Raw genomic sequence first — 27,242 nt, 5'->3', positions numbered from 1 at the left:
TTGTTAAAACACTAAATTCAAACTCGATTGGGTTTTAGTACTCTGGGTATAATTGAAATTGTTGTGACACGGGGTAAACCCTCCTGCTTAATTTAAAACCAGCAACACAGAAAAGATCTATCCCATGCAGTAATCTGTGAAAATTTGATAAGCCCTACTCTAACCTATTTGTTACCTTCCCTTCTAAAGTAGTAGTCTGATAAAACTCCCAATTACGATTTACAAAACAAAACATCTCAAGTCCAGGCAGCTTTTGTTCTCTCGGTCTTCTTCAGGTTTTCTGCTTCACAGGTTACTGATCAATAAAGATATTTTTTGGGCAGTCTTTTTACATGCTGGGGCTTAGCAGTTCTCCTCTCAACTGTTCAATTTTCCCCAGTCTTATACCCCCAAAGCTTCAGATTGTGTTATTGGCTTTTAAGATTGCAAGTGTACTAAATTCAAACTGGATTGGGGTTTGGTATTTTCCAGGGTATAATTTAAACTGATTGGCCTAATTTGAATCTGTTTTGTCATTTCCAGGCAACCAGGTAATCAAATTGTTCGACCAAATGTTACATTCTATTTCTTTTCAGAACACTTGCTTCTAACTCTCTTAAAGACACAGTACATTCACATCTTCATAACAAAATTATATGGTTAAATTTGAATTGTTGTCAAACAGCAACCAAAACTCGGGTATCCCTTAAACAGCCAATTGTTACATCTATCTATTTTGGAACATTCCATTTCCCAGTCGTTCTGTTCAGGCAGCTGATCCTGCACTTTAAATTCAATCCAAAAATCAGAAAACACTATTTTAAAGTAAACATTCACTCTTTCAACTTCATAACAAATTGTACTCTCAGCCCTTGGTCACATTGAGCTTGCTCTGTCAGAATGACCAGCCTTTGAAGATATCTTCATCAACTATCTCCAGGACTCTGCTCCTTGCACCCGTTGCTCATAGCTCCCTCAATCGCATTCTTTTTCTCCAAATTGTACGATTGTGGATTCAAACTGAACCACAGAGACTTAAGTGTAATCCAATATAATGATCTTTGATTGACCTTGATGTTAACCCTGTTTCCTTCCTCAAACATTGCCAGGCTGACCTGTGTTTGGACAGCAGTTTTTTTTCCTCTTATTTCAGATTTGCAACGTCCACTTTTACACTGCCAGGATTGAGTAGGCACGATATGGGGGTGCCGGTGTTGCACTGGGGTGAACAAAGTTTAAAAATCACACAACACCACGTTATAGTCCAACAGGTTTATTTGAAAGTACAAGCTTTCAGAGTGCTGCTTCATCAAGTAGCTAGTGGGGCAGGATCATAGGACACAGAATTTATAGAAAAAGATCAAAGTGTCATACGACTGATGAGATGAACAAACCGAGATTAAAGTCTTTAATCCCTTGGAATGGGAATGCAGGTTGAGTAGATGCTGCATCATCGAAGGTGCTGCCTTTAATGAGAAATGTGAAACAGGTTTAAACATTGAAATGTTAAACCTTGCAGGTATGTGGACAAGATCCCAGGGCCAGTGGCTGTCCCTGGACTCAATGTGTATCCCTAAATTGACATAACTTCCAAAGAAAGGAACTACAGAAATGGGAGGTTTTGTCGTCTCTGTAAAGGGGTGGTTGGTTGAGCAGCTAAATTGAAAGTCACCCTGCGTATTTATTGTCATTAAATTGGACAAACATGTTATTGGGAATGAGAGAACTGATGCTGTACATCTCTATGACTGTGAGTCCAGTGCAAGGTTGGAACATTGACCCTAATGGCTGTGGGCGGGGTTAGTTTTGCGCAGGCGCCCGAGCAGTGGTGGGCGGAGACGGCGCTGCGCCTGCGCTCCAACGGCGGTGGGCGGGACAGCTGTGCGCCTGCGCGCCGCTGGTGTATAGACAGGATGTCATGGAGAAGGGGAAAGGCGGACGACATCCATTATCGAGTGTCGGATCCGCGGCAAAACCCGCACGGCTTTACCGAGTACCGGGTCACCGTCACGGTAAGGGAGGGGAGGAGAGCCGCCCTCTCCCCGTCATTACCCTGACCCCTCACCCCGCCCTGACCCCTCACCCCACTGACCCTTACCCCACCCTGACCCTTCACCACCCACCCCACTGACCCCTTACCCCAACCTGACCCTTCACCCCCACCCCACTGACCCTTCATCCGACCCTGACCCTTCACCCCCACCCCACTGACCCTTCATCCGACCCTGACCCTTCACCCCACCCTGACCCCTATCCACGCTGACCCCTCTCCCACCTCCTTATCCGAACACTTCGCCTCATCTTGACCCAACATCCCCTCCCCACTCTGACCCTTGACCCCTCACTCCACCCAACCCCCTCCCAACTTCCCCCACGACCCCTTTCCCATCTCTTCCCTCTGACCCCTGTCGCAGAGGGTCAGTACTGAGGGAGTGCCGCACTGTCGGAGGCTCAGTGCTGAGGGAGTGCTGCACTGTCGGAGGGTCAGTGCTGAGGGAGTGCCGCACTGTCGGAGGGTCAGTGCTGAGGGAGTGGGCACTGTCGGAGGGTCAGTACTGAGGGAGTGCTGCACTGTCGGAGGGTCAGTGCTGAGGGAGCTCTACACTGTCGGAGGGTCAGTGCTGAGGGAGTGCCGTACTGTCGGAGGGTCAGTACTGAGGGAGCGCCGCACTGTCGGAGGGTCTGTACTGAGGGAGTGCCACACTGTCGGAGAGTCAGTGCTGAGGGAGTGGGCACTGTCGGAGGGTCAGTACTGAGGGAGTGTTGCACTGTCGGAGGGTCAGTAGTGAGGGAGCCTGCACTGTGGGAGGGTCAGTACTGAGGGAGTGCCGCACTGTGGGAGGGTCAGTACTGAGGGTGTGCCGCACTGTGGGAGGGTCAGTACTGAGGGTGTGCCGCACTGTGGGAGGGTCAGTACTGAGGGAGTGCCGCACTGTCGGAGGGTCAGTACTGAGGGAGTGCCGCACTGTCGGAGGGTCAGTACTGAGGGAGTGTTGCACTGTCGGAGGGTCAGTGCTGAGGGAGTGGGCACTGTCGGAGGGTCAGTACTGAGGGAGTGTTGCACTGTCGGAGGGTCAGTACTGAGGGAGTGCCGCACTGTCGGAGGGTCAGTGCTGAGGGAGTGTCGCACTGTCGGAGGGTCAGTGCTGAGGGAGTGCCACACTGTTGGAGGGTCACACTCTGTGTGTGTGTGCGCGCGGGGTGGGGGGGTATGTGCGCGCGTGGGGATCTGTGTGCGCGCATGTGTGTGGGGGGAAGGTGGGTGGGCTTGATTCAGGTCTGATCTATTGCAAGTGCCAGGGACAGTGCCCCACTGAGGTTCAATGTGACTGAGACACAGGGCGTGGAGTGGGAACCTTAATGAAGGCGCATGTCTAGCAGGGACTGTGATTCCTCACAGCTGGTCGGGTCGGCACCACCGTTCAGGGGATGCGTCAGCAAGCGCATTGACTCCTCCATGACCCCTCTGTGACCTGTGCTCTTTGTTCTCTTCCGGCCCCCCCCGCAACTCCAGATCTTCTCTAAGAAGACTGCAGACGTCAAAGAGGTAAGCGCAGTTGCAAGGATTCGAGTCGGGCAGCGGATGGGCTGGTAAAGTTTTCAGCCTGAGAGGCGGGGCGTGTTCAGCCCCTCGGGCCTGGTCTGTGTCACCAGCTCACAACCCTCCTGCCACCCACAATCCGCAGAGCTCCGTTCCACAGCCGAGTCCTCGCCCACTTTCTACTTCAGGGAGAGGATTCCAGACTTCCCCCTCCCCTCTGCTTCATGACATTCCCAGAATGGTTTCAGCTGTCAGTTTTGAAGTCCTGACTCCATCCACCACCCCCCCCCCCGCCCACCTCCTGCCCAACCTCATCCTGGATTTCCCTCGCTCCAGCTCTCATCTTGTTCTGCTCCCATGGTGTAGCTTCTCTCTATCGATACTTTTGAATCCTTTTAGCATCTAAAACCCCCTCGATTGAATTTCCCCCATCAGGGGAAATGTGGAGCTGGAGGGTAGGGGAATGGGTCTGGTGGGATACTCTCCTGAGGGTAGGTGTGGACTTGTTGGGCCGAATGGCCTGGTTCCACACTGCAGGGAGTCCATCATCTGCACAATGTAAATGTAAATGCAAAGGGCTGGAATTATCAGAGAGTGAAGCAGTCAAACGTTTTGATTTGTATTTGAATTACTGTTATCATGTAGCTGAGTACAGTGAAAAGTTTTGTTTTATGTTCCATCATGTTTGAATAGAATGAGTCATACAGGGTTACGGCTGTACAGGAGGTGGACAAAAGCGAGATCAATATGAAATTTGAAATCTGAGAGGCCCATTCAGCAGCCTAGTAACAGTGGGGAAGACACCTTTTGTCAGAATCTCCAGGACTCTGGCCCTTCTCCTCCTGATTTAACCCTTCGATCCCAGGTAATGTATACTGCACGCCCCCCCCCCCTCCCCAACCCCCGAGATAGAAGCTATCTCGAATGGAGTGGACGTGCACTATTTCCAGACTTCCTAGTTCTGACCAGAAACACATGCGTTTGCGACGGGACTTTTCGATTTCCGGATCCTGGGAGCTTCTGCGTGATGCGTGAATCCCTCACTGAAATAGTTGCAGAGCCTCCTATCCCAGCAACAGTGAAGTGTGGTTGCACCAGATCTGTTTTGCACTTGTGCGCTCACATTCTCTCGACGGATAAATATGATTTTCCCGTTGTGCAGCTTCACCACTCTTATCCTCTGCTACATACAGATAACAGTCTACAAACGTTACAGTGACTTCAAAAAGCTTCACGCAGAGCTGTCCTACATTCACCGGAACTTGTTCAGGAAGTCCGAAGAGTTCCCTGCCTTCCCCAGGGCTCAGGTGTTTGGTAAGACCCCAAGAACGGTTAAACATTTGCTTCCCACTTTCTGACAGAGTAATACAGCACGGATACAGATCCTTCGGCCCAACCAGTCTGTGCCGATCATAATCCCCAACTAAACTAGTCCCCCCCCACCTGCGTGCTCCTGGCCCATATCCCTCCAAACATTTCTTCTACATGAATTTATCTAAGTGTCTTATAAACATTCCACATACAAACCACCCTCTGTGTAAAAAAAAAGTATCCCCCCCATGTCTTTTTTAAATCTTTCTTGTCTTGCCTTAAAAATATGGCCCAGGTCCTGAAATTCCTCGACCGAGGGAAAAGACACCTGCCGTTCACCTTATCCATGCCCCTCATGATTTTATAAACCTCTGTAAGGTCACCTCTCGAACTCCTACGCTCCAGCGAAACAAGTCCCAGCCTCTCCTTATAACTCAAATCCTCCATTCCCAGCAACACACTGGTAAATCTCTTCTGAACCGCCTCCAGAATATCCTTCCTATAACAGGGAGGCCAGAACTGGACACAGTACTCCAGAAAAGGTCTCTGGAATGCTTCGGCACATACGGGGACAGGTGACCTGCAAGCAAAGGGGGAGCCCAGTGCTTCTGTGCAAAAGACAAACCCAGGCTGAGACATTTGTATCCACCTTTGTTGAGTGGGTGATCCATCTTGGCTTCCTACAGAGGTCACCCAGCTTAAAGATACCAGTCTTTGGCCAATTCGCTTCACAAGCTGTACCAGTACTGTTCCAACACTGGCATCTATCCGACAATGTGGAAAATTGCCCAGATATGTCCCGGCCAATTATCACCCCCTCAGTCTGCCGTCGATCATCAGGAAAGTGATGGAAGGTGTCATCAACAGGGCTATCAAGCAGCACCCGTTCAGCAATAACCTGCTCAGTGACGCCCAGTTTGGGTTCTTCCAGGGCCACTCAGCTCCTGATCACAGCCTTGGTTCAAATGTGGACAAAAGAGCTGAATTCCAGAGGGGAGAGGGGAGTGACAGCCCTTGGCATCGAGGCTGCATTCGACCGGGTGTGGCATCAAGGAGCCCTGGCACATCTGGATATCGGGGGCAAACTCTCTGCTGGTTGGACATGTAGGAAGATGTTCGTGGTTGTTGGAGGGTCAGTCATCTCAGCTCCAGGACATCTCTGCAGGAGTCCCTCAGGGGAGTGTCCTCGGCCCAACCATCTTCAGCTGCTTCATCAATGACCTTCCCTCTATCCTAATGTCAGATGTGGTGGTGTGTGCTGATGAGTGCATAATGTTCAGCACCACTTGCAACTGCTCAGACACTGAGGCAGCCTGTGTTCAAATGCAGCAGGATCTGAACAATATCCAGACTTGGGTGTTTTTGGACCAGGCCAGACCCCCTGAAAATATTTTAAGGTAGCCTAGACCCTAACGTTTTCTTATTTTAAGGGTAGATTGGATACAGAAGTGGCTCAAAGGTAGAAGACAGAGGGTGGTGGTGGAGGGTTGTTTTTCAGACTGGAGGCCTGTGATCAGTGGAGTGCCACAAAGATCAGTGCTGGGTCCTCTACTTTTTGTCATTTACATAAATGATTTGGATGTGAGTATAAGAGGTACAGTTAGTAAGTTTGCTGATGACACCAAAATTGAGGTGTAGTGGACAGTGAAGAGGGTTACCTCAGATTACAACAGGATCTGGGCCAATGGGCTGAGAAGTGGCAGATGGAGTTTAATTCAGATAAATGTGAGGTGCTGCATTTTGGGAAAGCAAACCTTAGCAGGATTTATACACTTAATGGGAGTGTTGCGGAACAAAGAGACCTTGGAGTGCAGGTTCATAGCTCCTTGAACGTGGAGTTGCAGGTAGATAAGATAGTGAAGGTGGTGTTTGGTATGCTTTCCTTTATTGGTCAGAGTATCGAGTACAGGAGTTGGAAGGTCATGTTGTGGCTGTACAGGACATTGGTTAGGCCACTATTGGAATATTGTATGCAATTCTGGTCTCCTTCCTATCGGAAAGATGTTGTGAAACTTGAAAGGGTTCAGAAAAGATTGACAAGGATGTTGCCAAGGTTGGAGGATTTGAGCTACGGGGAGAGGCTGAATAGGCTGGGGATGTTTTCTCTGGAGCGTCGGAGGCTGAGGGGTGACCTTGTAGAGGTTTATAAAATCATGGGGGGGCATGGATAGGATAAATAGACAAAGTCTTTTCCCTGGGGTGGGGGTGTCCAGAACTAGAGGGGCATAGATTTAGGGTGAGAGGGTAAAGATATAAAAGAGACCAAAGGGGCAACCTTTTCACTCAGAGGGTGGTACGTGTATGGAATGATCTGCCAGAGGAAGTGGTAGAGGCTGGTACAATTGCAACATTTAAGAGGCATCTGGATGGGTATATGAACAGGAAGGGTTTGGAGGGATATGGGCCAGGGGCTGGCAGGTGGGACTAGATTGGGTTGGGATATCAGGTCAGCATGGACGGGTTGGACCGAAGGGTCTGTTTCCGTGCTGTACATCTCTATGACTCTGTGTGAAGTGTGATGCAGCTGGTCAAACCACTCGGCTTTAAGCAAAACAGAATTTATTTAAACACTACAGTAGGATCACAAATAAAAGAAAACGTTATTCAGAATAAATTAACTATTAGAAAAAACTGACCTGATACAGTATTACTAATTAACTGTCCCAAAACAGTAACATCCCATAAACACATCTCTTGGCAAAAAGTGAAATTCTGATTCTGACAGGAGGATGGAGCAACATCCAGAGAGAGACGTCCGAGCAAGTCAGAGGAACCCTTTACTGGAGTTGCAACTCCCCTGGATTCCAACATCTTGTGACTATTACAGCTAAAACAAACTGGGGGGAAAAAACCCTGAACTGGGAGAAGTGGTCACTCCCCTTCCATTGCTAAGCTAGACCCTTCAGCACCTCTACCCTTACGACCTCTCTTCAAATCAAACCAAGGAGAATATAACCTTTTTCAAATGACAGCATCTCAGTAACATTCACACCACACAAATGCCAGGCTATGACTATCACCAATAAGAGACACACTCACCACTGCCCCTTGACATTCAATGGTGATACCAACACTGAATCCCCCATAATCAACATCCTGGGGGATATCATTGACTAGGAACTCAACTGGACTCACCACATAAGCACAGTGGCTACAAGAGCAGGTCAGAGGCTAGGAATACTGCGGAGAGTAACACACCTCCCGACTTCTGAAAGTCTGTCTACCATCTACAAGGATCAAGTCAGGAACGTGATGGAATACTCCCCACTTGCCTGGATTGGGACAGCTCCGAAAACACTCACGCTCAACACCATTCAGAACAAAGCAGCCCCTGCTCGATTGGCAATGCATCTTTAAGCATCTACTCCCTCCACCACCGACGCTTAGTAGCAGCAGTGTGTACCATCTACAAGATGTGCTGCAGAAATTCACCAAAGATCCTCAGACAGCACCTTCCAAAACTACGACCACTTCCATCTAGAAGGACAAGGGCAGTAGATATGTGGGAACACTATCACCTGCAAGTTCCCCTCTAATCCACTCAGCATCCTGACTTGGAAATATATCGGCCGTTTCTTCACTGTCGCTGGGTCACAATCCTGGAATTCCCTGCCTCAGGGCATTGTGGGTCAGCCCACAGCACACTGACTGCAGTGGTTCTAGAAGGCAGCTCATCCCCACCTTCTCAAGGGGGCAATAAATGCTGGCCAGCCAGTGACGCCCACGTCCAGCAAAATGAGTAAATAAAAAAGAAATTGGAATGGTTGGAGACACTGGATATTACAAAGGCTATGGGCCCCGACAATATTCGGGCAGTAGTGCTGAAGACTTGTGCTCCCGAATCTGCTGCTCCCCCAGCCAAGTTCTTCCAGTGTAGTTACAACATTGGTACTTACTTGACAATGTGGAGGATTGCCCAGGCATTTCCTGTACACAAACTTTAACCGGCCAATTACCACCCCATTACTCTCCTCTTGATGGTCAGTAAGGTGATGGAACAGGCCACCGACAGGGCTATCAAGCAGCATCCCTCAGTGACGCCCAGTTTGGGATCGCCCAGGGCCACTCAGCTCCTGACCTCATCACAGCCTTGGGGCAAACATGGACAAAAGAGCTGCATTCCAGAGGTGACAGTGACGGTCCATTGAGTCCACACTGACCTGCCAAAGGGCATCCCTCAGACGCACCCTTCTACCCTATCCCTGTAATATTGCATTTCCCATGGCTAACCTACCTAGCACTGCACATCCCTGGGACAATTTACCACAGCCAATCCACCCTACCCTGCACATCCCTGGGCACTATGGGACAATTTAGCACGGCCAATCCACCCTACCCTGCACATCCCTTGATACTATGGGACAATTTAGCACGGCCAATCCACCCTAACCTGCACATCCCTGGGCACTATGGGACAATTTAGCACAGCCAATCCACCCTAACCTGCACATCCCTGGGCACTATGGGACAATTTAGCACAGCCAATCCACCCTAACCTGCACATCCCTGGGCACTATGGGACAATTTAGCACAGCCAATCCACCCTAACCTGCACATCCCTGGGCACTATGGGACAATTTAGCACGGCCAATCCACCCTAACCTGCACATCCCTGGGCACTATGGGACAATTTAGCACGACCAATCCACCCTAACCTGCACATCCCTGGGCACTATGGGACAATTTAGCACGACCAATCCACCCTAACCTGCACATCCCTGGGCACTATGGGACAATTTAGCACGGCCAATCCACCCTAACCTGCACATCCCTGGGCACTATGGGACAGTTTAGCATGGCCACTCCACTCTAACCTGCACATCCCTGGGCACTATGGGACAATTTAGCACGACCAATCCACCCTAACCTGCACATCCCTGGGCACTATGGGACAATTTAGCACGGCCAACCCACCCTAACCTGCACATCTTTGGACTGTGGGAGGAAACCAGAGGGGAGACATGCAGACACGAGGAGAACGTGCAAGCTCCACGCAGTCAGCCGAGGGTGTAATTGAACCCGGATCCCTGGCGCTGTGAGGCAGCAGTGCTAACCACTCGCTCCTGCTCTAGCTCGGTCTCTCTCTCTCTCCCCGCCTCTGGTGCTCTGGCTGGGATGGGTGTGCGCTGTGCTCTGAGCCTGGATCGGGTCAGGAGCTGACCTCTCTTTCTGCTCGCTTTTGCAGGACGTTTTGAAGAGGCTGTTATCGAGGAGAGACGTCGGTGTGCTGAGGAGATGCTGCAGTTTACCATTAACATCCCCGCCCTGAGCAACAGCCCACAGCTGAAGGACTTCTTCAAGGTATGTGCCTGCCTGCCTCCACTCCCCCCACCTTCCCCCAACTCAAAACAAGGTCCTCCTCCTCTCGGCTGCCCCTGGAGAGACTTGTGTCTCTGTGCAAACAGCACGTTTGCATAACAATAGGGCACCAAAGGCCTGTCAGGTGGAGTGAGGGAGCTGAGGGGGATTTCCTGAGGTGAGGGAAGAAGGGATGAGGCAAAGGTGGGGAGGGAGTGAGGCAGAGGAACAGCAGAACAGCTGAAGGCAAAGGAGAGGGTATGGTGTCAGTGAGAAGGAGGGTGGGGAGGGGGATGGAAAGGGTCATGAATGGGGGAGGTGGAGCAATTAAAGGGGGTGAGGGAGTTGACAAGGGTGGGGGGGGGTGAGGTGAGTGAAAGGGGACGAGGTGAGGAAGAAATCGAGGGGAGTGAGGCGAGGGTGGGATATATTGGCAGCGGGCTGAGGAATAGGATAAGTAGTGGGGAGCGATGCTTGGGAGGGGGTAAATTGAGGGAGGTGACTTGAGAGCATAAATCGAGGAGGAGGTGGGGTAAGGTTTAGGGTGGGTGAGATGAGGGAATGGGGGTGGAGTGAAGGGAAGGGATGAGGTGGGTAAAAGGGAAGGGGTTGGGGTTATGGGAAGGGGTGGGGTTATGGGAAGGGGCGGGGTTAAGGGAACTAGCAGGGTGAGGGAGGCAGCTTTGCGAGTGTGGCTGGTGTAGTGGTCCTCACTGTCTGTCTGCCTCCTCTTTCTCCAGGATGGAGAGGTTTCCCGCCCTCTGGAACTCGGTGCTCCTCAGGATCCCTGCAGTCTGCCTGCCCCACTCATCCCCCTGCCCTCAGGAGAGGGCAGGACCCCAGAGTGGCTTCCCAGCCAATCACCAGAGTCCAGGCGGTACTCCCAGCCCCCGACCAGGAGTGAGTGGGAGGTAGGAGGGGAGGCAGCCGAGCCAGAGCCCCTCAGTGCAGCCCAACACATACACCACACTCAGGGTAATTACTTCCCCACTGCAGCTAGGCCTTCACTGGGGTACACTGGAATTAGAACAAAGAACATTCCAGCACAGGAACAGGCCCTTCGGCCCCTCCAAGCCTGCGCCAATCCAGATCCTCTCTCTAAACCTGTTGCCTATTTTCTCAGGATCTGTATCCCTCTGCTCCCTGCCCATTCATGTATCTGTCTGGATACATCTTAAATGATGCTATCGTTCCCATCCCTACCACCTCCACTGGCAACGCGTTCCAGGTACCCACCACCCTCTGCATGAAGAACCTTCCCCGCTTATCTCCCTTAAACTTTTTCCCCCTCACCTTGAACCCGTGACCCCTAGTAATTGAGTGCCCGACTCTGGGGGATAAGGCTTCTTGCTACCCACCCTGTCTGTACCTCTCATGATTCTGAACCCCCCTCAACCTCTGTCTTTCTAATGAAAATACTCCTATTCTACTCAGCCTCTGCTCCCAGCCAGCACCCTCCATACCAGGCAACATCCTGGTGAACCCCCTCTGCACCCTCTCCAAAGCATCCACATCCTTTTGGTAATGTGGTGACCAGAACTGTACGCAGTATTCCAAATGTGGCCGAACTAAAGTCTTATACAACTGTAACATGACCTGCCAACTCTTGTACTCAATACCCCGTCCGATGAAGGAAAGCCTGCTGTATGTTTTTTTGACCACTCTATCGACCTGCGTTGCCACCTTCAGGGAACAATGTAATGGAAACCCAGATCTCTCTGTACATCAGTTTTCCCCAAGACTTTTCCATTTACTGTATAGTTTGCTCTTGAATTGGATCTTCCAAAATGCATCACCTCGCATTTGCCCGGATTGAACTCCATCTGCCATTTCTCCACCCAACTTGCCAATCTGTCTATATTCTGCTGCATTCTCTGACAGTCCCCTTCACTACCTGCTACTCCACCAATCTCAATGCCATCTGCAAACTTGCCAATCAGACCACCTATACCTTCCTCCAGATCAACTGTGCTGAAATGTGGGGAGAGTGTGATGGGACTCCGGAAGGATATGGCAAGTTTGCTTGGGGATATGTGTGGGACTGATGAGGTGCAAGAATGTGTGGGAATAGGGAAGAGGGTGTCGGTGGGATTGATGCAGGCGGTGTGTGAGAGTTGGGGGGGCAGTGAATAGGGTGTGACTGGCATTGTGGGGAGGGAGGAGTGGCTATGAATGATGCTATTGTCAGATTACTCTCCCACTTTTCCCAATATAATTTCTCCTGGCTTTCTGTCTTGTCAGATTATCACCTAACTTTTCCTGATATAAATTCTCCTAACTTCTTATGTAGTCCGATTAATCTCTCATCTTTTTCCGACATTTGTGGGCGGCACGGTGGCACAGTGGTTAGCACTGCTGCCTCACAGCGCCAGAGACCCAGGTTCAATTCCCGCCTCAGGCAACTGACTGTGTGGAGTTTGCACATTCTCCCCGTGTCTGCATGGGTTTCCTCCGGGTGCTCCGGTTTCCTCCCACAGTCCAAAGATGTGCAGGTTAGGGTGGATTGGCCGTGCTAAATTGCCCGTAGTGTTAGGTAAGGGGAATATGTAGGGGCCTGGGTGGGTTGCGCTTCGGCGGGTCGGTGTGGACTTGTTGGGCCGAAGGGCCTATTTCCACACTGTAATGTAATCTAATCTAAAAAAAAACTTTCCCAGTTTCCTGTGTTCTTGGATTACTCTCTCGCTTTTCCCAATCTGAATCCCCTGGCTTTCTATACAGTTAGATTACTGTATCACTGTTCCCAGTCTGAACATTCCTGGTGGCTGCAGTGGGAATGATTCAGACTCCTCACCCCTACGTTTGCAGCCCATGTCCTGCATCATTGTGCTTGCCTTTGGTCGCAAGGAGGACCCTCCCGTTGAGTCCCGGTTTGGACAGTTTGTCCAGGTCCTAAGTGCGCCTCTTGTGTTGCAGACGAACCTGTTCCTGAACACCAGCAAGTGGAGGAGGCAAGTTCCCTGTTCGACTTGGACAACGAGGACAAACAGGACGAGAACCAACTGCGGTCTGGCTCCCCCCTCTCCAACCACGAGCTGGCCTTGTTTGATCCCTGTGCTAAGGACGGCGTGGGTGAGTTCAGACCATTCTGAGACCGATCAGCTGGGAATCGCGAGCGTCCCTTGGGACCAGGTGCCAGGTGTGGGGGGCAAAAAGATACCCAGGGTCACAACAAAGACCAAATCAGCCCTGCTTTCACACTTCCATTCAGCCACAAGGCACCAGGATATTACAGGACTTTGAGACTGCCAGGGAATGTACAACATGGCACACGTACAGAGTAAAGCTCCCTCTACACTGTTCCCCCATCAAACACTCCCCAGGACAGGGACAGCACGGGGTTAGATACAGAGTAAAGCTCCCTCTACACTGTTCCCCCATCAAACACTCCCCAGGACAGGGACAGCACAGGGGTAGATACAGAGTAAAGCTCCCTCTACACTGTTCCCCCATCAAACACTCCCCAGGACAGGGACAGCACGGGGTTAGATACAGAGTAAAGCTCCCTCTACACTGTTCCCCCATCAAACACTCCCCAGGACAGGGACAGCACGGGGTTAGATACAGAGTAAAGCTCCCTCTACACTGTTCCCCATCAAACACTCCCCAGGACAGGGACAGCACGGGGTTAGATACAGAGTAAAGCTCCCTCTACACTGTCCCCCATCAAACACTCCCCAGGACAGGGACAGCACAGGGTTAGATACAGAGTAAAGCTCCCTCTACACTGTTCCCCCATCAAACACTCCCCAGGACAGGGACAGCACGGGGTTAGATACAGAGTAAAGCTCCCTCTACACTGTTCCCCCATCAAACACTCCCCAGGACAGGGACAGCACGGGGTTAGATACAGAGTAAAGCTCCCTCTACACTGTTCCCCATCAAACACTCCCCAGGACAGGGACAGCACGGGGTTAGATACAGAGTAAAGCTCCCTCTACACTGTCCCCCATCAAACACTCCCCAGGACAGGGACAGCACGGGGTTAGATACAGAGTAAAGCTCCCTCTACACTGTCCCCCATCAAACATTCCCCAGGACAGGGACAGCACGGGGTTAGATACAGAGTAAAGCTCCCTCTACACTGTTCCCCCATCAAACACTCCCCAGGACAGGGACAGCACGGGGTTAGATACAGAGTAAAGCTCCCTCTACACTGTCCCCCATCAAACATTCCCCAGGACAGGGACAGCACGGGGTTAGATACAGAGTAAAGCTCACTCTACACTGTCCCCCATCAAACATTCCCCAGGACAGGGACAGCACGGGGTTAGATACAGAGTAAAGCTCCCTCTACACTGTCCCCCCATCAAACACTCCCCAGGACAGGGACAGCACGGGGTTAGATACAGAGTAAAGCTCCCTCTACACTGTCCCCCCATCAAACACTCCCCAGGACAGGGACAGCACGGGGTTAGATACAGAGTAAAGCTCCCTCTACACTGTCCCCCATCAAACACTCCCCAGGACAGGGACAGAACGGGGTCAGATACAGAGTAAAGCTCACTCTACACTGTCCCCCCATCAAACACTCCCCAGGACAGGGACAGCACGGGGTTAGATACAGAGTAAAGCTCCCTCTACACTGTCCCCCATCAAACACTCCCCAGGACAGGGACAGCACGGGGTCAGATACAGAGTAAAGCTCACTCTACACTGTCCCCCATCAAACACTCCCCAGGACAGGGACAGCACGGGGTTAGATACAGAGTACAGCTCCCTCTACACTGTCCTCCATCAAACACTCCCCAGGACAGGGACAGCACGGGGTTAGATACAGAGTAAAGCTCCCTCTACACTGTCCCCCATCAAACACTCCCCAGGACAGGGACAGCACGGGGTTAGATACAGAGTAAAGCTCCCTCTACACTGTCCCCCATCAAACATTCCCCAGGACAGGGACAGCACGGGGTTAGATACAGAGTAAAGCTCCCTCTACACTGTCCCCCCATCAAACACTCCCCAGGACAGGGACAGCACGGGGTTAGATACAGAGTAAAGCTCCCTCTACACTGTCCCCCATCAAACACTCCCCAGGACAGGGACAGCACGGGGTCAGATACAGAGTAAAGCTCACTCTACACTGTCCCCCATCAAACACTCCCCAGGACAGGGACAGCACGGGGTTAGATATAGAGTAAAGCTCCCTCTACACTGTCCTCCATCAAACACTCCCCAGGACAGGGACAGCACGGGGTTAGATACAGAGTAAAGCTCCCTCTACACTGTCCCCCATCAAACACTCCCCAGGACAGGGACAGCACGGGGTTAGATACAGAGTAAAGCTCCCTCTACACTGTCCCCCATCAGACATGTGCTATTTGTATTCCATCATTTCCTGTGGTGATGGACGTGCCCATACAGTGGGGTATATCTTTGAAGAAAGCATGTTCCGATATCTGCTTGGGGCCAGGAATTCTGTCATGTGCCTCTGATGCAGATTCCCTTGTCCTCAAAGCTTAAGATCAGGAGCTCAGTGGGTGAGCAGACATCCTCCCAGGCTTCCAAAGCCTTGTATCCCCCAGGCACTTCCACACACCTCCCCCAACCCCAGCACATCTCCACAATGCTGCCTCCTGCTGGCAGGGTTGGTGATTGCAGCATTGGATCCTCTGAGTCTACCCGTTGCCATGCTGTGTGCCGAGGTGTCGAGTGTTTGGGCTGGGTCCTGGTAATCCAGTCAGAGCTGGAGGCTCAGTCGGTGTACGTGGCTGAGTGACTGTGACTCTGCCAGACTGGTCAACCCCTGAGCTCCTCTCCTGGCCTCTCTGATCAGGTGCCTCATCCACTGGACCTTGCCCATCGTACAAAAAGAAAACGGGATGCTGGAAATCCGAAATAAACACTGAAATTAAACTCAGCTGGTCTGGCTGTCTGTGTGTGTCTGTCTGTGTGGGGGTGTGGGTGTGTCTGCATGGGGGTGTATGTGTCTGTGTGGGGGTGTGGGTGTGTCTGCATGGGGGTGTGTGTGTGTCGGTGTGGGGGTGTGTGTGTGTCTGCATGGGGGTGTGTGTGTCGGTGTGGGGGGGTGTGTGTGTATGTGTGTCTGCGTGGGGGTGTGTGTGTCGGTGTGGGGGTGTGTGTGGGTGTGTGTGTGTGTCTGTGTGGGGGTGTGTGTGGGTGTGTCTGTCTGTGTGTGTGTGTGTGTGTGTGTGTGTGTCTGCGTGGGGGTGTGTGTGTTAGTTAGTTAGTTAGTTAGTTAACCGGATACGTCAATACTGATCTTTCCTCCAAACTGGGATGTTGTTGGTTTTGACGAGGGCAGTTCAAACCAAAGGGAAGGTACGAGATAGATTGGCACCCAAGAGAGTTTAAGGGTGAAGGGTTTCTTGGTGCTTTTGCCAAAGGGATTGGCAATTGGGCAAGTGAAAGAAGGAACCGTACACTTAACAATCGGGTCCTCGGGAGTGTTGCTGAACAGGGAGACCTTGGGGTGCTTGTTCATAGCTCCTTGAAAGTGGAGTCGCAGTTAGATAGGACAGTGAAGAAGGCGTTTGGCATGCTTTCCTTTGTTAATCAGAGCATTAAGAAAATTGATGTCATGTTGCGGCCATACAGGACATTGGTTCAGCTACTTTTGGAATTCGATTCTGGTCTCCCTATTATAAGAAAGATGTTGTAAGGTTCAGAAAAGATGTTGCCGGGACTGGAGGGTTTGAGCTACAGGGAGAGGCTGAACAGGCTGGGGCTATTATCCCTGGAGTGTCAGAGGCTGGGGGGATGACCTTATAGAGGTTTATAAAATCATGAGGGAGTATGGATAGGGTGAATAGTCATGGTCTTTTTTTCTCCCCAGGGTAGGGGAATCCAAAACTCGAGGTTTAGGGTGAGGGAGAATATCAAAGGGACGCAAGAGGTTGCTTTTTCATGCAGAGGGTCGTGTGTGTGTATGGAATGAGCTGCCAGAGGGAGTGATTATCCCGTAATGCGTGTTATCCCAGAACACACTCTTACTCGCTGCTTCAGCTGGATGTCAGTGTGTGAGAGGGGTCTTGGACAGCGACAGCCCAGAGGGGCCAGGGGTTACTCTCCCCTTGGTGAATGGACGAGTACCGTTCTCAGATGGGTTTCTCTGTGTTTTACTGAGAGGGAGCGGTTTGTGTTGCAGACTCTCTGCCTGAGCTGAGCCAACGGCGGAGCAGCCTCCCAGCGCTGAGCGACGAACAGCCCGAAGACCTGGAGAGGAGACTCCTGCACCTCAGGGTGCAGCCAGAGGACCCGCTCCTTCCCCCCGTCAGCCTGGGTTCAGATGGTCTCAATGATGCTGATTACCTGACTGCAGCGGCTGAGTGGATCAACGAGGCGCTGCAGCAGGAAGCCAGCCAGGAGTACGCAGCGGCGTTCAGTTGCTACCGCAACGGGGTGGACATCCTACTGAAGGGAGTACAAGGTGGGTGAACGTGGAGGGGGCTGTCTCTCACAGTCCTCAATATTAACACTCCCTGTTCCTCCCTCCAAACCCATTCCCCCCCCCCCCCCCCCCCCACCAGAGCCCAGAGCGACCGAAAGCAGTGGATTTCAGGGCCAGGTTTGGAAGTCGGGTCAAAGCGAAAGAGAACAGTCACCCTGGAGGTATCCCTTTGCGCTGATAATGGGTGAGAGCAGCTCAAAGGCAGAGGCACTGCGGCCATGTTACAGGCCTGCCTGCTCGATCTCACACAAGAGGGAGATGAACAAGATTGGAGGGAACGGTGAAACACAGGGGAACTAAAGCCGAAACTCCGAGAAACCGGAGGAACTCAGCAGGTCTGGCAATCTCTGCAGAGAGAGAAATTGAGTTCATGTCTTGGGCCCAGCGATGGCTTCAGAACTTGGGTTCTACTTAAAAAATAATCTTGCCCTTGTTTAGATGTTTTTATTCAGTGTGAGATCACTGGCTGGGCCCAGCATTTATTTGCCCGTCCCTAGTTGCCCCTTCAGAAGGCAGTGAGGAGCTTCCTTCTTGAACCGCTGCAGTCCATGTGCTGTGGGTTGACTCACAAACCCCCCGGGGAGGGTATTCCAGGACTTTAACCTAGCGACAGTGAAGGAACATTGCTATATTTCCAAATCAGGATGGGTAGTGACTTGGAGTGGAACTTGCAGGGGGGGGGGGGGGGGGGGGTGTTCCCATGTATCTGCTGCCCTTGTCCTTTGAGCTGGAAGTGGTTGTGGGTTTGGAGGGTGCTGTCTGAGGATCTTTGGTGAATTTCTGCAGTGCGTCTTGTAGATGGTACACACTGCTGCTACTGAGTGTCATGGGGGGGTGGAGGGAGGGGGGTGTGGTGCCAATCAAGTGGGAGCTGCTTTGTCCTGGACGGTGCCAACCTTCTCGAGTGTTGCTGAAGGCAAGTGGGGAGTATTTCCTCATACTTCTGACGTGCGCCTTGCCCATAGTGGACAGGCTTTGGGGAGGGTCAGGAGGTGAGTTACTCGCTACAGCATTCCTCGCTTCTGAGCTGTTCTTGTAGCCACTGCATTGATATGGCTGGTTCAGTTCAGTTCAGTTCAGTTTCAGGTCGATGATAATTCCTGGGGTGAATGGCAGGTAATAATTGGCTCAAAGAATGGAACCAGGAGAGAGCTGGGTTAACATAGGGGAGGTTCAGAAGTCCTTCCGAAGTCTACATTGGGAATACTCAATTGTTGTCACGTGAGACGCTTGAGAAAAAATGATATCTGCGTATCCTTGTGGTGTACTTGCTGCTGTTAATAAGAATCTATGAATGTAAGTGTGGACCATCCACTCAATGGTCCATTCTGTCGGCTCACCAACCCCCCCACCTCCAAAAAAAACCCTCTACGCTGTTTGTCCCATTCTAGCATAAACAGCCAAGGTCTTTTCCCCAGGGTAGGGGAGTTCAAAACTAGAGGGTATAGGTTTAAGGTGAGAGGGGAAAGATTTAAAAAGGACCGAAGGGGCAACTTTTTCTGGCAGAGGGTGTATGGAATGAGCTGCCAGAGGAAGTGGTGGAGGCTGGTACAATTGCAACATTTAAAAGGCATCTGGATGGGTATGTGAATAGAAAGGGTTTGGAGGGATATGGGCCAGGCGCGGGAAGGTGGGACGAGATCAGTTTAGGATATCTGGTTGGCATGGAGGAGTTGGTGTGTTTCTGTGCTGTACATGTATGATCTCTCTCTCTTTCTCTCTCTCTCTCTCTCTCTCCCCCTCCCTCCCCCCATACACCCCCTCCCACACACACACACACCACACACACTCACCACACACACACGCACTGCCCACACACGCACTGCCCACACACGCACTGCCCACACACGCACTGCCCACACACGCACTGCCCACACACGCACTGCCCACACACGCACTGCCCACACACGCACTGCCCACACACGCATTGCCCCCACACGCACTGCCCCCACACACACTCACACACACCACACACACACACACACCACACACACCCACACACACACCACACACACACACACCACACCCACACCACACACACTCACACCCCGCACACACACACCACATTCACACACCACACACACACACACACCCCACACACACACCCCACACTCACACCACATACACACACCACACACACTCACAGCACAGTCACCCTACACAGTCACCCTACACAGTCACCCTACACAGTCACCCTACACAGTCACCCTACACAGTCACCCTACACAGTCACCCTACACAGTCACCCTACACACGCACCCGCACCCTGCACCCTACACACGCACCCTACACACGCACCCTACACACGCACCCTACACACGCACCCTGCACACGCACCCTGCACACGCACCCCGCACACGCACCCCGCACACGCACCCCGCACACGCACCCCGCACACGCACCCCGCACACGCACCCCGCACACGCACCCCGCACACGCACCCCGCACACGCACCCCGCACACGCACCCCGCACACGCACCCCGCACACGCACCCCGCACACGCACCCCGCACACGCACCCCGCACACGCACCCCGCACACGCACCCCGCACACGCACCCCGCACACGCACCCCGCACACGCACCCCGCACACGCACCCCGCACACGCACCCCGCACACGCACCCCGCACACGCACCCCGCACACGCACCCCGCGCACGCACGCTCACCACACACACACCGCCCACATACATACACCACCGTCACCCTACACCGTCACCCTACACCGTCACCCTACACCGTCACGCCACACACCCGCACGCCACACACCCGCACGCCACACACCCGCACGCCACACACCCGCACGCCACACACCCGCACGCCACACACCCGCACGCCACACACCCGCACGCCACACACCCGCACGCCACACTCCCGCACGCCACACTCCCGCACGCCACACTCCCGCACGCCACACTCCCGCACGCCACACACACCCCACACACCCTCTCACTCAGCGCGTTCCCGGTCCCAGCCCCTTGCTGTGCTGTTCCTTCAGCTTCCCTTGCTACTTTAACCAACAGATCTGTGCCATTTCGTTCTCAATCCTTGCTGCCCAAACTTGTAGTGGTTTGGACACCTCGGTCCCATCTCCTCGTGACCTTCTCTCCTTGCTGACTGAATAGTTTATTGATCACACTGTCAGTCTGTTCCAGCTCCTTTATTGCCCTCAGTACATCTGGCCCCAGGTCTCGCTGCTTGAAATCTCTCTGAAGAATCTTGATTTTTTCTGGATGATGTCTCTGTCTATCCTTCCTAATGAAATTAAGCATTAGACCACGTTGGTCTGACTATCCTTCCAACACTTCGCAATGTGTTAATCCTTGCACAAAATCCATTGGGAGTGAGTGTTCCACCTGGGAATTGCATTTCACAAACTCATGGCTCCCGAAGCTGCTATCTGTACACCAGGATGGTGTGAGGACAGAGATATATGGTCCCAGGAGAGCCGGCTGCTGTACTACGGAAAAGGCAGGGGTAGTATTCAGGGATCTAACGGGCCCTAGGGCCTGATTAATTGCTATGTGTCTTGTTGTTGGTAGCTGACCTGAACACTGAACGGCGAGACGCAGTGAAGAAGAAGACGGCCGAGTATTTGAAACACGCGGAAGCCATTTTCAGTGAGCACCTGATGGACGGTGTTGCTACAAACTCAGTAAGCATCGCTCGGAGAGAGACAGTCAGGGTCTGGAGAGTGCTGTCCCATCCTGGCAGTGTTTGATGAGGGACAGTGTAGAGAGAGCTTTACTCTGTATCTAACCCAGCTTTACTCTGTATCTAACCCCGTGCTGTCCCATCCTGGGCAGTGTTTGATGGGGGACAGTGCAGAGTGATCTTTACTCTGTATCTAACTCCGTGCTGTCCCTGTCCTGGGGAGTGTTTGATGGGGGACAGTGTAGAGAGAGCTTTACTCTGTATCTAACTCCGTGCTGTCCCTGTCCTGGGGAGTGTTTGATGGGGGACAGTGCAGAGTGATCTTTACTCTGTATCTAACCCCGTGCTGTCCCTGTCCTGGGGAGTGTTTGATGAGGGACAGTGTAGAGGGAGCTTTACTCTGTATCTAACCCCGTGCTGTCCCTGTTCTGGGGAGTGTTTGATGAGGGACAGTGTAGAGGGAGCTTTACTCTGTATCTAACCCCGTGCTGTCCCTGTTCTGGGGAGTGTTTGATGAGGGACAGTGTAGAGGGAGCTTTACTCTGTATCTAACCCCGTGCTGTCCCTGTCCTGGGGAGTGTTTGATGGGGGACAGTGTAGAGGGAGCTTTACTCTGTATCTAACCCCGTGCTGTCCCTTTCCTGGGGAGTGTTTGATGGGGGACAGTGTAGAGGGAGCTTTACTCTGTATCTAACCCTGTGCTGTCCCTGTCCTGGGAGAGTGTGATGTGAGGAGAGGGTAGTTTCCAGCAGTCTGTTTGATTCCTTGCCAATCCACTGTCTGTCTTTCAGTGACTCAGAAGGATCGGAGAGAGTAGCATCACAGTGAAGATCACACATCTGAGGAATGGATGAAGAGGCATCTATCTAGTGGTTTTCCAGTTGTGCCTGAAAAGGTCGATGAACAGCTTTTTTAACTAATTCCCTGCTTAGAGACACCAGCTCGGCGAAGAGGCTGGGGACACAGCTCCCCCGACGCTGAGAATGGGTTCTCCCCCACATTCTCTCCCCCCCACATTCTCACCCTAATGTTGGGATGTGTCAGTAAGGGGAGGGCAGGCTCCAATGAGCTGCCCTCACTGTTGCAAATGACTCTTGGGGAAGTGCGGTTTGTATTGTGAGACGCCGGGCTGTCTGTCCCTGAGGTGAAATTGGACAGTCCTCACTGCCAAAGCTAACAAAACATTGCCTTTATGTCCCTGAATTTCTCCAGCTTGTACACTGAGGAATTACCTTCAATGGCAGTGACTGCTGTTCAGAAGTGAACATGCCTTCGCAATGCTTCCCACAGCCAGACCCCGCTTAAAGACAGTTCATCAGCTGTTCGAGCCTTGACAAAGCAACAAATGTTTTTCCCTGGACACTGCTGCACCCCACCTAACCCCAAGCCAATGGGCTGCATCTTTTATATCCACTGACAGGGCAGTTTGCAGCATCTCGCCTGGAAGTTGGCACCTCTGACAGTGCGGCACTCCCTCAGTACTGACCTTCGGATAGTGTGGCACTCCCTCAGTACTGAACCTCCGACAGTATGGCCCTCCCTCAGTCCTGACCCTTGGACAGTATGGCCCTCCCTCAGTCCTGACCCTCCGACAGTATGGCCCTCCCTCAGTCCTGACCCTTGGACAGTGCGGCACTTCCTCAGTCCTGACCCTCCGACAGTATGGCCCTCCCTCAGTCCTGACCCTCCGACAGTATGGCCCTCCCTCAGTACTGACCCTCGGATAGTGTGGCCCTCCCTCAGTCCTGACCTTCCGACAGTATGGCCCTCCCTCAGTCCTGACCCTCCGACAGTATGGCCCTCCCTCAGTCCTGACCCTTTGACCGTGCGGCCCTCTGTCCATAAACTATCTCTGGGTGCCAGTTCTTTGCTGTATTTTCGTCCGTCCCTGTGCATACCACGGTTCCTGTCTGTGTATCAGTCCTAACCCCACTGCGCCCCCATAGCCAGTCCTTGTCAGTCTCCTTCCCTCTCTCTCTCTGGGGTTCTGCCTTTCTCGTTCTCCCTTTTTCTGTCTGTCTCTCTCTCTCTCTCATTCTCCATCTCTGTCTCTGTCAGCGATCATTGAAAGTTGATGGTACGGACAGAATGTGTTTGGAAAATCCACGACCATGATGTATTCGTCACTGAAAATCGTTTATATTTCCAGCTGAGCTGTTTCCTAAACCAATCTGCTTGCCTTCATTCTGGCTTGCTGTGAATGGTGAGCAGTCCCTGCGTTCTGTCATCCTACATTTCTGATTTTCCCGGGAATATCTAGCATTGCCCTCTGTCACTCAATCCTCCTGACGCAGTCATCAGTCAGTCCCTTACTCACCCTCAGGGCATTGTCTGACTTCCCCACTGCCATTTCCTTGCATTTCTGTGCCTTAAATGTTCATGTTTCCCACTGGGCTGATTATTTTGTGATTGTGTACATTTTAAGCACTTGGTACAACTCCCAAGTAAAGTTACTCTGAATGCTCTGTTTAACATTTTACTCTTTTGCATCATTTTTAATCCCACTCCGAATGGTAAGGATCAGACTGGAGTTTGCTGCATTTATTGCCTATCTGTAACTGCCCCTTAAGTGATGAGCTGCCTCCTTGAACAAACATAGTCTATTGGCGTAGGTGTACCAACAGTGCTTTCAGGGAGGGAGAAACAGGAATTTGACCCAAAGACACTGAAGGAATATTTACAAGTCAAGATGGTGAGTGACCCAGAGGGAATTTGTACTGGATGGTGTTGTCATATATCTGCTGCCCCTGTCCATCTTGGTGGTAGAGGTTGTAGATTTGGGAGCTCACAACCCATGAGTGAGTTAAAAGTGGCGAGGGTGACACAGAGAATCTGCAGAGGGAAAGATACGGGTTAAATGATTGGGCAAAAACTCGGCAAGTGGAATATAATGTGGAGAAATGCGGCGCTTTAGCAGGAGTGGGTGAATATTACTTAAATGGAGAAAGACTGCAACGGGACAGAGGGATTGTGATCCATGAATCACACAAGGGTTGCATCCAAATTCTGCGGGTAATAGCAAAGACAAATTAAAGGTTGGCCTTTATTTCAAAGGGAAATTAGAGCGGCTTGTTCAAACTATATCAGGTACTAGTCAGAATACTTTGCCCCCCTGTATCTGATACCAAGTATGGAGGGATTGCATTATAAGGAGAGGTTGAGCAGATGGACCGTGTACTTATTGGGACAGAGAGGAATGAGATCCAATCTGATTGAAACAATCAAGATCCTGAGGGGACTTGACAGTAGAAGCAGAAACGTTTCTGCTTGCGGGAGAGTCTCTGACCAGATTAAGGGTTTGCACATTTTAAACAGAGATGAAGAGGTATTTCTTCAGTCAGAGGGTAAATCTGTGGAATTCTTTCCCACAGTGGGCTGTCGAGGCTGGGTTGTTAAATATATTCAAGGCTGAGATAGACAGATTATTAATCAGGAAGGGAATTGAGGGTCATGAGAAGTAGGCAGGAACGTGAAGTTGAGAGGATTATCCGATCAGCCATGATCTCTCTGAGTGGCAAAGCCCCCATGTCCTGTGGTCTTATAGGTCCAGTCCAGTTTATTTTCTGGTCAATAGTATATAGAACATAGTGTGACCATCAGCAAACATGCCCACTTCTGACTTTATGATGGACGGAAGGTCATTGATGAAGCAGCTGAAGATGGTTGGACCTAGGACACCACCTTGAGGAACTCCTGAAGAGACTCTAGCTTTACTGGGGCTCTGTGATGCCACACTCAGTTGAATGTAGCCTCGATGCCAAGGGCTGTCATTTCACCTCATCTCTGGAATTCAGCTCTTTTGTCCATGTTTGAACCAAGACTATAATGAGGTCAAACTGTGCGTCGCTGAGCAGGTGCTGCTTGATAGCACTGTTGATGACACCTTCCATCACTTCACTGACTATTGAGAGTAGACACATGGGTCACTAAGTGGTCAGGTTGAATTTGTCCTGCATTTTATGTACAGGACTTACCTGGGCAATTTTCCAAATTACTGAGTAGATGCCAGTGTTGTAACTGCACTGGAAGAACTTGGCTAAGGAAATGGCAAGTTCTAGAGTACAAGTCTTCAGTACTATTGCCAGAATGTTGTCAGGGCCCATAGCCTTTGCAGCATGCAGTGCCTTCAATCATTTCTATACATAAAATGCAATTACTTCATATTGCTGAGATGGGTCATCTAACTGACACTTCTGGCTGAAGGTGAACATCTTGTCTTTTGCACTGTGCTGAGATTCCCCCATCACTGAAGATGGGATTATTTATGAAGCCTACTCCAAGCGAGTTGTTTAATAGTCCACCACCATTTATGACAGTATCTGGGAAGACCACAGAGCTTAGATTTGACCTGGTGCTTGTGGAATCACTTAGCTGTTGCGTGCTGGTACAACATTTGGCATGCATGTTGTCCTGTGCTGTTTATAGTACTCCAGGTGTCACTAATGCTCTGTACAACTGTAGCATAATATCCTTCCTGTTGTCTTCAAGACTATTTGTTATAAATGAGAATATATCTTCAGTTCCTTCATCGAAGTCATTCATGTGATTGTAATTACAGCCAAGTACCAATCACTGAGGCATGTTTGTTAATTCTTGTCAATAAGAAAATGACCCTTTTATGCCCACTTCCTATCAGCCAGCTAATCTTCTATATGGATAAACATATTACCCATGAACTTATATTTTCTTCACTTTATTTTCCATAGGGAAATGGTGACTTAATATAGGTTAGCACAATGCACCACATTGTTGAGGGTGAGAGGATGTGTTAAAATGGAACAGCAGGAAACCCTATAAACGCATCATTTTTTTATTGTGGTTACTTGGTTTCAATGAAAGGTTGCCTAGAGATGCCTGCTAGATCACAGCCTCCAGGGTTGAGGCTGCACTCTCCAGAGTGTAAGTAACTACCGTGAGGTGCTTCCGAACATCATCCCAGGCATTTCCATTGGCCAGGGCACGCTGGTAAGCATCGGCTAGTCCGGGAAATGTTTCCACATCTGAATTCTTTGACGCGTAGATGACGTGTCTGCAGAAGGAATAAATGAAACTCACTGTTGAAGGAGCGGGCAGAATGATCACTGGACAGAGTGCAGCGCGGTGTTGGGAGGGTCTATTGGGACAGAAAGAATGAAGGAAGATTGGGCGGAGCAAGACTGAGGAGCAGTGATGGAAAAACAGAGACAGGGAAAGAAAGTGGGAGGCAGATTAAGTTTGAGATTGAGAAAGATGGATTGGAACCTATTGTGGTCAACATTTTAAACGGGGTAATTTCAAAGGAATGAGGACAGAGGTCGCTGGAGAGGATTGGGAAAGAAGTTTATCAAAAAACAAACTTGATTTGATTTATGATTGTCATGGACCTAGATTTAGATTACTTACAGTGTGGAATCAGGCCCTTCGGCCCAACAAGTCCACACCGACCCTCTGAAGAGCAACCCATCCAGACGAATTCCCCTACATTTACCCCTTCACCTAACACTACTACACGGCCGTGGGAGGAAACCGGAGCAAACCCACACAGACACAGGGAAAATGTGCAAACTCCACACAGACAGTTGCCTGAGGCGGGAATTGAACCTGGGTCTCTGGCGCTGTGAGGCAGCAGTGCTAACCACTGTGCCGCCCCACTGTACCTAGCTACAGTGAAAGGTTTTGTGTTGTGTGCAGTACAGGCAAATCATAGCACACAAAGCTCACAGTGCTAAAACAGAGTGAGGAATACAAAGTTACAGAACTGAGGTTTCAAAGTGCAGAATGATCATAAGAAATGTGAGATTAGATCTGCTGTGGAGAGCTCGAAAAGAGACATTTAATAAATTAGTTCATGGCTCACGAGAATAATATAACCTAGTGAAGGAAAGGGGATAATTGACGATGGTTAATCAAAGAGTTAAGGATAATATCAAATGGAAAGATTTTTTTAAAATACACTGTGGCGAAGATTAGTGATAGCCAGAGGATTGGGAAAGTTTTAAAAACCAATAAAAGATGTCCCAAAACAATAATTAAAAAGAATAAAATAAGTTTGACAGTAAACTAACAAGAAGAT

General features: G+C 51.0%; 2 protein-coding genes across 4 annotated transcripts in view; one reads left to right on the top strand and one right to left on the bottom strand.

Annotated features, from left to right (window-relative positions):
* The first annotated feature begins 1,262 nt into the window (after positions 1 to 1,262).
* snx15 (sorting nexin 15) lies at positions 1,263 to 23,662 on the top strand. Of its 3 annotated transcripts, none has more exons than XM_087983712.1 (9): positions 1,269 to 1,991; positions 3,494 to 3,526; positions 4,714 to 4,834; positions 10,017 to 10,132; positions 10,870 to 11,029; positions 13,043 to 13,198; positions 17,235 to 17,516; positions 21,079 to 21,191; positions 21,982 to 23,662. In XM_087983712.1, exons 1-9 carry the CDS (start codon positions 1,764 to 1,766, stop codon positions 21,982 to 21,984), a joined length of 1,212 nt encoding a protein of 403 aa, XP_087839838.1. In that variant the 5' UTR covers positions 1,269 to 1,763; the 3' UTR covers positions 21,985 to 23,662. The 3 variants fall into 3 exon arrangements, with proteins under 3 accessions (XP_087839839.1, XP_087839838.1, XP_087839837.1); XM_087983711.1 differs by having other exon boundaries at positions 1,273 to 1,991; positions 10,870 to 11,104; XM_087983713.1 differs by lacking the exon at positions 17,235 to 17,516 and having other exon boundaries at positions 1,263 to 1,991; positions 10,870 to 11,104.
* Positions 23,663 to 25,867: 2,205 nt separating this feature from the next.
* The window catches only part of naaladl1 (N-acetylated alpha-linked acidic dipeptidase like 1), a 97,408-nt gene continuing 96,033 nt past the window's right edge, over positions 25,868 to 27,242 (bottom strand). The window contains exon 28 of the mRNA XM_087983714.1: positions 25,868 to 26,219. Within this exon, the coding sequence (XP_087839840.1) occupies positions 26,048 to 26,219 (172 nt within the window). The 3' untranslated portion in view covers positions 25,868 to 26,047. The remainder of the gene's footprint in view (positions 26,220 to 27,242) is intronic.

Source organism: Chiloscyllium plagiosum, unplaced genomic scaffold (genome assembly GCF_037043375.1).
Source record: "Chiloscyllium plagiosum isolate Xiang-an unplaced genomic scaffold, Cpla_swu_hap1 HiC_scaffold_46, whole genome shotgun sequence".
NCBI lineage: Eukaryota > Metazoa > Chordata > Chondrichthyes > Orectolobiformes > Hemiscylliidae > Chiloscyllium > Chiloscyllium plagiosum.
Note: the sequence above shows the minus strand (reverse complement) of the source record. Positions and strands in the feature narration are given on the sequence as shown.